Here is an 11753-nt window from a genome sequence, read left to right on the forward strand (position 1 = left end):
TTATGGGTACACGTTGTATTTACCAGCCTTATGGGTACACGTTATATTTACCAGCCTTATGGGTACACATTGTATTTACCAGCCTTATGGGTACACGTTATATTTACCAGCCTTATGGGTACACGTTGTATTTACCAGCCTTATGGGTACACGTTGTATTTACCAGCCTTATGGGTACACGTTGTATTTACCAGCCTTATGGGTACACGTTGTATTTACCAGCCTTATGGGTACACGTTGTATTTACCAGCCTTATGGGTACACGTTGTATTTACCAGCCTTATGAGTACACATTATATTTACCAGCCTTATGGGTACACATTACATACTGTTTATCTGACAGTTACAGTAGCTGTGTGACAGCAGCGCACCCTGGCGGCTGAACTGAACACAGTCTGACTTCAATAAAACATAAAGAGTGAATCACTTTGAAACCAAAGACACAGACAGTGGGTTAAACAGTTTATTGAATTTATTTCTGCTTTTCAGAACTGACTGTCATCTCTGGCTGACTTTACAATGTGTAAAGAAAGATAAAGAGGTAGGGGGGGGGGAAATCTATCAACATTAATCAAAAATCATAAACATAATTGGCTTATGCACAACTCATCATTCCATGTCCACCCCACCCTCCCCTTATGAAAGAAAAACCCTTGCCGCATACTAAAATACTGAGTAAAATAGGGGCAATTTTAACAGTTCAAAACAAAAATTAAGGGACTAACTGCTACTTAAAAAACTGAAGAACAAAATATGTAGATAATTATTACATAGAGGGGGAGATACAAGGGGAGTAATAACACCACACCTGCCCTTTTTTTTATTTTTTTAAATGAGGCAACAGTAAACTAGAGACATCAAACCAACCACCGCTCCTTTACATGCTGCAGTCTGTCCTTTAAATGTTAATAACATTTCCAACACCTGGACATTAATTCAAAATAGGGGGCAAAATAGTTGCATATACAACTTTCTAAAAACGATTACATGTTATGATTTAGAAGAAAATCATGCACTTTGAACAAGCTGGTCTCCTGTTTCCAGATCTAATTAATGACCAGTTTGGAGAAGGGGGTTATCATATTTATATATAAAAACATAAAAAACGAGGAAGGGGAAGGACTTTTGATCGTGTGCTAACTTCTAACCTAACACCTCATCCACATCCTTGAGCTGTGTACAGAGAATTCAAAAGGCCCTGATATGCACCCATTGCATCATGGCGTACAGCAGGATACGTCACAAATGACATCTAGCACCATTCATAATGTTTTTAAAAAACTGTGGAACAAAAAAAAAAGAGAGAGTGCTTTGTACAAATCAGAGGCTCACATACCTGCAGTGAAATGATGAGAGTTCAAACTGCAGGGATGTTATTTCTGATCACAATTATGAACAAAAGTATTTAAATACAAGCACAAAATGTACGGGGGGGAAGAGGACAAATAAAGTCCATCTTGCTACTGAGTAAAGTCATGCTATAGTGTTTTAAATATTGGCAGTAAAAAAAAAAGGAAACCCAAGGGATCGGCTACCGGTGATATAAAAAAAGGTAAGTCAAATTTAAAGTCAACTCTTTTTAAGACAGAAAATCCTCCAGGAAAACAAAGACGTGAAGGTTTCCAGTCCAGAGACAAAGGGGTCAAATATATAGATTATTTTTTTGCTTTATGGTCACGTGATCATAAAGCAAAAATAATCTATATATTCAGTGATCATAAAGTTGTTTTCCTGTGTTTCTTGTGAGCGACCCTGAGAGGTAACGGTTGTATCAGTCTCGTTTTGAGATGAGAATCCGGCGGCATGTTGAAAGTGGGACTGTTTCTCTTTTGGATTCACGATTAAAAACAAAGAGGCAGATCATTGTGAATTTAAATGGTCAAGTATGGATGCACGTTGCCTCACTCTACAAGTCAGATTCTTATGTTACAGGCATCTTCTGCAAAGCTTATGTACACGAGATACTGTGTCAGGCCCAAGCTGGCCCTACATGCCATGCAAATATTAGTGTTCCTTTGGTTATGTAAAAAAATCTACATGCATCTCATTCTTTACAAAAATAAAAGTATAGAAAATTACCGTTAAAAATTATCTGAGAATGCTTCCTCCAATGTAAAAAAACATCACTTGTCATTAGTAATATATTCATATGTATTAATATCTCATTTATTACGTCGTCTAAATTGTATATTAAAACTATAATCAAATATATTCTTTTTGTGTACTTCTCACACAGAGAATTAATTTCTTGAATAATTAAAGTCTCAACATTTCAGGAAAATGTTAAACAAAAAAACCTTCAAGAAGTGATTTTTTTTTATTTCCTTCAAGATTTCATTTAGTTCTCTCCATAAATCTGCATAGCGTCTCATCGTGTACATGTGCAACACGTACTTTTATTTATTTTTACAGGATTTAAAATCATTTGATGAAATGTTATAACCTAATGTGTCTACTAGTTTGGGGTTCCTGGTTCGCAGGAAACCTAAGTGCTATTAAAATGCACAGGCTCGATGAAAACAAAAAAGAGGAGATAATAATCAGATGTCTGACAGTGGTGGCATATTGCGGTCTGAAACAATATAATACTTGGCCAACCAATCACTTGTTGGCAAATAAATGTACCCTTGAATGCCCCGTGTATAAATTCAAAAATCACATTTCTTCATTTTGTTAGTTTAACTGCACATCAGGGATAAAAAAAAAAAAACACACCCTCTAACTGACATCTACCTTAACACACCGGATTGAAGTCAAAATAGCCAAACTGCAAATACAGACCCTCTTAACTGTTCATCACCAAATTCCATTGAAAAAAAGAAAGAAATGAATCTTCTTTCTCTATAGTGAGAAATTTAAACCGTACACATAATTGTAGTTTACAATTGGGCGAGATGTCGAACCAAACATTTTATACCTCCAGTCGCCCAGTCTTTTATCTTCCGTCTGTTCGCAACACAATCCTGTGAGGAGGCTTCTTCCTCCGACAGCATTTGGTCTGGCAGTTCGTGCTCGTGTAGTATGGAAAACTGGCCATTTCTAAAAAAAAAAACAGTCTATTGAATCTTCAATACCAAAGTAGTCCCGTACCGTATCCACCCTAAAGCTATTCTGGTGTGACAAAAACTGAAGTATAAACCCCCAGCAGAGGGGAGTTCATGATGTCTTTTCACTCTTTAAAACACCAAGTCACACGTCTTTTAAAAAACATCAGTTCTGGTTAGAAGAAAAAAAGTTAATCGGCTAGCAGCCAAATCGTTGCAAGTGTTTGTTTTTTGAAAAAAAATGGAGAAATATTGTGCATAGTAGCATGAAGCTCCTCCCTGTCCTCCGCATGTCTTGGCACATGACATGGGAGAGGCTCTGTCTTTTACGTCCGAGAGAAGCATCTTGTTTTAAAATCCAGCCAGCAGGGAGGAGGAATGCACCGGTTGTTTAGAACGATTTTGAGGTTTCATTGATTGGAGATCAGTTCCTGCAAGACAAAAGGATAAAACGGTCTTTCGTGATGATATATCGTAATGAATCCTTAAGATGTACTTAAAATCATATCAGCTCAACCACTGTAAATGTAATCCATGTGTACTGCTCTACATGGTGTTGAAATGCTCATCATTTCGATATAAATGTCTTGTTTCATGCCACAAACCGTCCAAAGCCCAAACATATTCAATTTACAGTGAGACAGGTTAAAAAGTGAACCTTCTAAGGTGTTTTAATTCATTAGAATTCGATTATATTTGGTTAACGTAGACTAGGGCTGCAACAATCAGTTGAATACTCAGTTAGTCGATTGAGGACAAACTAATCTCTAACTGTTTTGATAACCAATTGAGGGTTAAGGTGTTTTAAATATGGAGATTTCACACTTTTATATCATATTAAACTGAAAACATATAATTAGAAATTGAGAAACTGGTATGGACTGTAATTGTATAACCCGAACAATGAATTGACTGATCTAGAAAATAATAATCGATAATAAAAATGGCAAATTGCAGCCCCATGCACCAATAGTTTAACTGATAGAGGAAGAGTGATGAGCGTACCTGGCTGACTGGACAGCGGAGGACTTAGCTCGGCACCCAGCTGTGAGCGGAGCCCTGTGTGGAGGCGGGGCCGGCGTAGCCCTGGCCTCCAGGCAGGATGGGGTCAAAGTTGAAGTCGAGGACGTCTCCGTCCATGAGGTCACTGTTGATGATGTAGTCCACGTCACAATCCAGGTTCTCGGTGAACATGTCAATGTCCAAGTCTGTGGGTAGCCGGTCCTGCCCGGGCTGGAAGCAGGACGGAGCTCCAAACTGACCCAACTGACCCAACTGAGCCATCCCCAGCAGGCTGGAGCCAGGGTGGGCTGCCCCGGGGTGAGAGCCCCCCGCTGGCAGGGCTGCGTGCTGGGCTTTGAGGGCGGAGAGCTGTGACGGGTCCTGAGACATACCTGAGAGGATCATCCCCAACCCCATCTGTGAGTGGTGCTGGTGTTGTTGTTGTTGTTGTTGTTGTTGTTGTTGTTGTTGTTGCTGCTGCTGCTGCTGCTGCTGCTGGAGGTGGAGGTGGCGCTGCTGCATCTGCTGAAGTGCCATGGGGGCCACCGTGTTGGGCTCCAGCCCTTTCCCCAACAACAGCTGGTTGGGTTTGGACCTCACGCCCACCACGGATGAGCCCAGGCCCATCATGCCTCCAGGACTCTGCATCAGGGGGTCCACCTGGGTCATCATCACGTCACTGGGGGGGGGGGAGTCGGAGGTGAGCAGCGCCTCCAGGCTGGAAGGCACATGGCTGGTGTAATGGCCGCCCCCACGAGAGCCGGAGCTGGACATGGGGTTGAAGAGGGAGTTGCTGAAGGATGACGGCTCTTTGCTGCCACACGGAGAGGCCTGGGTCCCGCTGTGAGGGGGGGGGGGCGGCGGGAGGCTGGACTGCTGCAACTGGTTAAAGGAGGAGAAGCTGGAGCCGCGGGGCAGCAGGGTGGAGGCGGAGGGCAGCGGGGTGGGAGGGGCCGGGGGGGCTGTGCTGGGACTGGCCCCTCCCTGCTGCCCGGTCATCAATGTGAGGCCATCGATCAGATCCAGCTCTTCCATGAGGGTCTCGGTGAGGGTGGGGGTCAGGCTGCTGGAGCTGTATCGGCCCAGTAGGCTGTCCTCCGGCAGGTTGTCGTCGTCCTCGTGTCCCGGAGCGATGGGGGACAGACGCCCACTCAGGGTGCTGGCGTTGGAGCTGGTGCGCGGGCGGAAGGTGGTCCACATGTCAGAGTCGTCCAGGCTGCCGCGGGACGAGGGGCTGCCGCTGTTCACCCCCCATTTGGGAAACTGCTGGGATGAGTTGGGGCTGTCTGCGCCCCCGGAGCCTGTGCTGCCGTCGCCCTGCAGCCCCCCTCCTGCCCCCCCCAGCCCGGCGGCTCCAGCCTGCTTCTTGGTCTGCTTTGCCCTCATGCGGCTCTTCAGCAGTTTGCTGCTGTTGTCCATGGAGGCGGCGCGGCGGCGGGGGGCTTTCCCCGTCTTCCCTCCTTCTGGGTTGAGCATCCACCAGGAGCTCTTTCCTGTCGATTCATTGTGTACCCTCAAAAACTTGTTGTGGAGTGATAAATTGTGGCGAATTGAATTCTAAAACAGGAGATAGAGAACATGAAATAATATGAAAAATTATGCACAGTGGGCTTTCTTTCATTAAACATGTTTTCATTGTTTGATTAATCACTCGCCAAAGTTTAGATTACCCCACTTGCTTTGTTTCAAGGGGTTATTAGTCAGAACTATATTTGCCTTGCTGAAAAAAAAAGATTATAAAAAACAATTGTGCCCCCACAAATAGAATCAAATTATGTGGGAAACACTGCGCAGTCATATGAGATAATTAAATACATCTATTAAAAAAGACAAAATATAATACCCAAAGAAACAAAGTTTTACACTTTTTTTGAAAGAGTGTAAATATCCATATTGCCCAGCCCAAGTAATATGATGGTTATCTGCATACTAGTGTTTCTATGGTGCAACATGAATTGTAAAGCTATAAATATATAAGTTGTGCCACATAAAGCTCTACAATCCACCTTGTAAAGTGATGCAGTAAACATGTCCACCTCCCACATGCTCACCTTCCAGCCAGCCGAGCTGTTGCTGTCTCCTTTGTCTCTGAAGTAAGGCACTGTCTTCACCATCCACTCGTAGACCTGAGCCAGGGTTAGCCTCTTCTCAGGTGAGTTCTCGATGGCCTGGCTGATCAGGTCTGCGTAGCTCTGGTTCCCCCACGCGTTGCGGCGGGAGGACCCTTTGCGGGGCGTTGCTCCTCCCCCGCCGGCCGCGGCCCCTCCCTCCGCCCCCGCCGCCTCCAAAGGCTTCTCGGGCTCGGACGTGATTTGCTGGGGCTCGGGCTTGTCCTCGTCCCCGGGCGGGGTCCCGGCGGAGGACTCGGAGCCATCCGCCCCCTCCGTTTTGACAGCCGAGATGTCGGGTCTGGGCAGGGGCCATGTGCAGGAGCGGGGCCTGCTTTGCGGCTCAAAATCTGGGTCAATCGGTGGCACCGAAGAGTCCTCCATGGTGGTCCTCTGAATTTACACTCAACCAAAAAAATATGTCACGACTTAAAACATCTACTCTAAAAAGTTAAGGTAAACTTTAAGTGTATGATGAGTAAAAACAAACACACTTCCTGACACAAAAACAATATGCTCCAGAGACTATGGGGCCTGGAGAGGAGACGGAATAATCTGGGCACACCAATAGCCTCGGTTAATCCTCAGATTGGAGATTAGGGAACCCAAATAATCTCCTTAATAGTAACTATCATAAACCTTCCGATTATATAGAATGAAGGAGGGCCGGGATGAGAGTCCCTTTGTTTGAATGAAATAAAAACAAAAGTGGCAGAGTGAGCACCAAAACATCTGGTTCTACAGAGGTTTTGGTTCCCCTGCAAATGAATACCAAAATGTTAAAGGTATATGGATACAAAATAATGCCATTCCTATTATTTAACAATTTAAATATTTGTTTAAATGGTAAATGTTGTGAAAAATATAATTAGCTAACTAACTAAAAACAATATTTTTTGAATAAATAAAAAATTAAGAAATATTTCGTACAAAATGTATCATTTTATATTTAAATTGTCTTATTCAAAACAGGCAGGGTTTATATGTTACTGTAAAGCTATGAGACTACAAACAGGGATTACAAAGGATCTTCTCAGGAGCCCCTGTCCGTCTACACTTGTAAACAACGTGATCTACACAAGCCAAAAAAAACATCCAAACAAACTTCAAAAAAAAAATAGCGCAAAACAACCTCACAACCCAGTCCGGAAAAATCAAAGTTAAGTGTAAAAACTAAAAACGACTGATCATCCTAACAACAGTTTGTTTGCAACTGTAAAAAAGTGTTTAAAGATCAGCCTCCAGCTCCTCGGCCTGTAAGTAAAAGCCGCTAAAACTAAAAACCAGAACAATTTAGAGCGGGGGAAAAGGGAAGGGATTTAGGTGAGTGACAAATGGTGTTTATAAAGTTAATAAAAGTGGAAAGATGACAGAAATGTTGGTGAGTAAAGTCCGTTCTTCAGGTCTGCACGATCTGCCACATTGCGGCCAGGCGCATGTCACCATCTGCCATGTTTCTGCTGCCGCCGCCGCACACGATGCTCGAAGAAGCGGCTATAAAACCCTCTCAGCGAGGCCCGGAGCTCGGTCGATCCGCCACCAAGTCCCGGAGAACAAACTAGAAATCGTATTCCCGGGTGTTGGGTGAAGTTGTGTGTCCTCGGCGGTGTATCGCCTCCAACCCGCCGCACTTTGAAAACAGCACGATAGCCTACGTAACGCTAGCTGCTTAAGCTCCTGCTGTACTCCAGAGTTTACAATCCGTGAAAAAGTCCGTGAAAAGCTCCCGATAACTTCCACCAAGTGGCCGATTTTAATCCGCGATGAGTTTTTTAAAACTTCCTGTCGTCGTGGCTGTCCAATTATTCACTCCTTCAGTCTCTTTTTGAGTTGTTTTGTTTTGTTTTGTTTTGACTCGAGGCGAAGACTCCCTTCTGACGTCTGTTTACCACTGTCAGGCGAAGCGTTCTGCGCCTGCGCACAGGGGGTTTCTGGGAAAAGGAGTCAAACATGTGACAGCAGAACAGGCGTAAACAGCAGCTGAATGAGGCAACATGTACCTGCTTAACACTACATTATGTAACAGTCTGTTAAGTGTGCTAAATCCAAGGTACACTTCGGTCAGTTAAGGTATTACCGATGTTTAGAGTACTGATACTAATAAAATACAACAACAAAAACTACAAAACAATGTTTTTTTACATTTTTTATTCCGATTCTCATTTTTTTTTAATATGTTGGTTGTTATCTTAATATATGCTTCTTGAACATATTTAATTGTATTATACTTATTACTATATTTATCCCTCTTGATCATTTTAATTTCTCTTGTGTTCAGAAAATAATGTTTTAACAATAATAAAAATAATGTATAATAATACTGGATGGTGCATATCTTTCTTTATAAAACTGTAAATCTATTTCAATTAACAAAAAAAACCTACATTGAACAACACCAATGAAAACGTGGGGTCTGCTCTAAAACTTTAGTAAATTCATAACAATAATTTTAGACATTTTTGATTTTCAAAAGTGGTCAAATTAGTACTTTTGTGAAATATAGAAGGAGGGTTGTCTTTTAAACAAATAGATTCCACAGTTTTAGGAAATCTTGCATCGTGAATATCCTGAGCCTGTTCGATGTTTGATACTCTGGCTCACAAGCACTTGCAGTAATAAAAAGACACATTAGCCAACAACGCTTTCAAGTAGATCAAAAGCGGGAAAAAATGATAAAGGACTTTTAACTAATACACATTTTGATAGAACCTCTACCCACAAGATTGGTTAAAGAAAATGCAGGAACCTCCTTAAATGTTATTTAAACTTAGTGTTGAAATTCCTACTTTAAATTATGAATCAAATATGATTTTGAATAATGAATCAAATTAAGTAAAACTATTTAATATACAGGCAAGAAATGCGGGACTGCTGCAGGTGCCTTACCTGCCAGATGTGATTCTTCTTTGACAGATCATTGTAAATGATTTAATGTAATGACACTTCTTAATGGTTGAATACATGTAAAATTACTCACATCCAATACCAGAGTTTCCAAAACTTAATTAAAAGTATAAGCATCAACATGCTCGCAAAGTTTTTAAAGTAAAAGTATTTATTATGCAGAATTAATCCTTTTTTATTGTTGTATTATTTTAGAATATTGTACTTTTCAGTTTTTATCACAAAATGTAACAGTTATAGATCTATACTATTGGGTAGATTATAGTATTATAACATGCATCACATGAAATAAGTTTTTATTTGTATGTTAAAAAGTAACAAAAGCTGTCAGATAAATGTAGTAACAAAGTACAATAGTATCTCTGAAATGTAGTGGAAAAATAAAAAGAATCAAGTTAAAGTATGTACATATGGCTGTACAGTTATTTGGTACATATATCTAGTAACATTTCATCATTGGTTGAATTTAAAATGGTTTTTTTGTAACCCACCACAAAGTAATGATAATCAGTATACAGTAGTTATACAGTTATACCATGCAGGACATGTGTCTCAGTCCGTGCCATTTGTTGAAGATAGCCTCCTTGACTTCAGAATCAGAAACAGGTTTATTGGTAAGTAGGATTAAACGTACAAGGAATTTGCTTTGGTGTATAATGGTGCATACATAAACAAAATAATAGGAATTAAGTTGTAAAAAGAAAGGAAACAGAAACAGGGCATATCACTACTTTAAAAGTTTTAAAAACAATGATACAATTAGAAGATATGCAAAAATAAATGTTTACAATAAATTCAAATATACAAAAAAGTACAATAACAAAATGACAATCTAGCTATTGCTAAATATTCAGAGGAGGTTTACAGTATGGAATATGAGGGCTGGCTCACATGAGTAGGTTCATGTGCATACTGTACATGGGAGGGGTTACGAGTCTGTGAGGGTCCCAGGCCTTGTTGAGCAGGCCAGTCGTTGATGGGAAGGAATTTTTTTTTGTGGCTAAACGTTTTGGCACTGAGCGATTCAAAGAATTAGTGTCAAGTTCCTCATGACCCTGAAAATATTGCAATCTTCAGTTAATATGTTAATCTAATCTCTTTTAGTTTAGAGGCCCTAACACTGAACAGTTAAACACATCATCTAAAATCTGCTTCATTGTGAATAAGATTCACCTTGAAGATGCACCGAGTAGACTAATTGTAGCTAACAAAAAAGGAATGCACCAAATTCATAATCACGTTTCACAGTTTATGCACGATATCAAGCAGAAGAGGGGTTGCTGTAACGTTCTTAACATATACTGTTTACAGTGGTGTAAAGTAACTAAATACATTTACTCAAGTACTGTACTTAAGTACAATTCTGACAGACTGGTTACTTTAGTATTTTAATTTTTTCCTACTTTGTACTTCCACCCCACTAACATTCAGAGGTAAAAAGTTTACTTTACTCCACTACATTTATTGTATACCTTTAGTAACTTTGCATATTTGGAATAATGATGTAAAATATTATAAACAGTTAAATAAGACTTTAGTTACACCTGGAGTAAGATTCACAAGCTACCCGGTAGTGCAGTATAAACCTGTGAGTTGGATGTAGAAGAGTCAGAATCAATATACATGTTTTGATTTAAAAAAAAAAATGCAAAGGATAGTTTCCGTCCAAAAGAAAAACATTACCTATGGTGAAAACCACCCGAATGATGGGATAGTAGACTACAAGCGTTAGGAATCCAAACTATAACATATAATAAGTAGCCTACCCTGTATCAAGATTGATGCAAAACATTTGGGTACATTTGCCATATATTTGGAACCCATCGGTCGATTCTGATGATTGACACCTCTGTTTAACCATTAGAGCCAATGGAATCGAGGGGGAGTTCCTAAATCCATCTAAACATTACAATTGGTGAATGAGAGTGATGCGCAGCCAGCACGCCCAAAACCGGAAGCTGGGTTACAGCTCTCATACACTCTATAAGAAAACTCAGTTTATTGACATAAATATGATGATGGATTATCAGTAATCATTTCAAAGTGACACAGAGACATTGGATTAACCTTCAGCAGCGTTTTTATCGTTTTAATGCCCTTGAACACAACTTTTGATGAGAAAACAGCAAAGGTTAGACGTATTTGCCGTTTTGGCTCCGTAAAGTGAAGTTGTGTGTTCTCTTTGCTGGCTTTCGCTGCCGCGGGTTTTGGTCGCACAGAGATGATACGTATACCATTGGACTCTGTGGAATCTCAGCTTTCATATGATATCTAGTTTGTGCAGATCCGATGAAGTATAACATATTTCTACCGTGAGTTATGTGCTAAGTGCGTTAGCACTCTTTCGCTTAGTGCTAATTCAGAGGCTCGGCGTTAGACTTGTGTTTTGTTTCGGTAACAATTGTTCATATCGTTAGGTAGCTGAGTTTCTTCCCGTTAAGTGGGTATGACACATTCATAGTTTGTTAAATGTTAAGAAGCCCTCAGACGCTGTTTCTTGCAAGATGTTGCGGGGGCTCAACAGGGCTTAACAGGTTAAAACTAGCTGCACCTTTACCAGCTTTGATAAAAACATGAATGCATCAATTTTTATAATCAATAAATATAATATATATTATTCTGAAATAGACCAATCTGCATAATGAGTAGGCCTACTTTTACTTTTGGTAGGCCTACTTTAAATATAAGTTGATGC

General features: G+C 40.7%; 1 protein-coding gene across 1 annotated transcript; it reads right to left on the reverse strand.

The window, feature by feature from the left end:
• Window positions 1-449: 449 nt before the first annotated feature.
• Window positions 450-8233, reverse strand: foxo4 (forkhead box O4). The gene is made up of 3 exons (XM_079671490.1): window positions 6098-8233; window positions 4050-5603; window positions 450-3475 (listed from the first exon to the last, which is right to left on the reverse strand). The coding sequence occupies exons 1-2, from the start codon at window positions 6536-6538 to the stop codon at window positions 4074-4076; spliced, it is 1971 nt and encodes a 656-aa protein (XP_079527616.1). The 5' UTR covers window positions 6539-8233; the 3' UTR covers window positions 450-3475; window positions 4050-4073.
• Between the last annotated feature and the right edge of the window lie 3520 nt (window positions 8234-11753).

This window comes from Notothenia rossii (assembly GCF_949606895.1).
Source record: "Notothenia rossii genome assembly, chromosome: 3".
Lineage (NCBI taxonomy): Eukaryota > Metazoa > Chordata > Actinopteri > Perciformes > Nototheniidae > Notothenia > Notothenia rossii.

Coding starts and splice junctions, on each gene's coding strand:
- foxo4 (XM_079671490.1), bottom strand. CDS start 6,538: ATGGAGGACTCTTCGGTGCCACCGATTGACCCAGATTTTGAGCCGCAA. Junction 5,604..6,097: donor ACAGCTCGGCTGGCTGGAAG/GTGAGCATGTGG, acceptor CTCCTGTTTTAG/AATTCAATTCGCCACAATTT.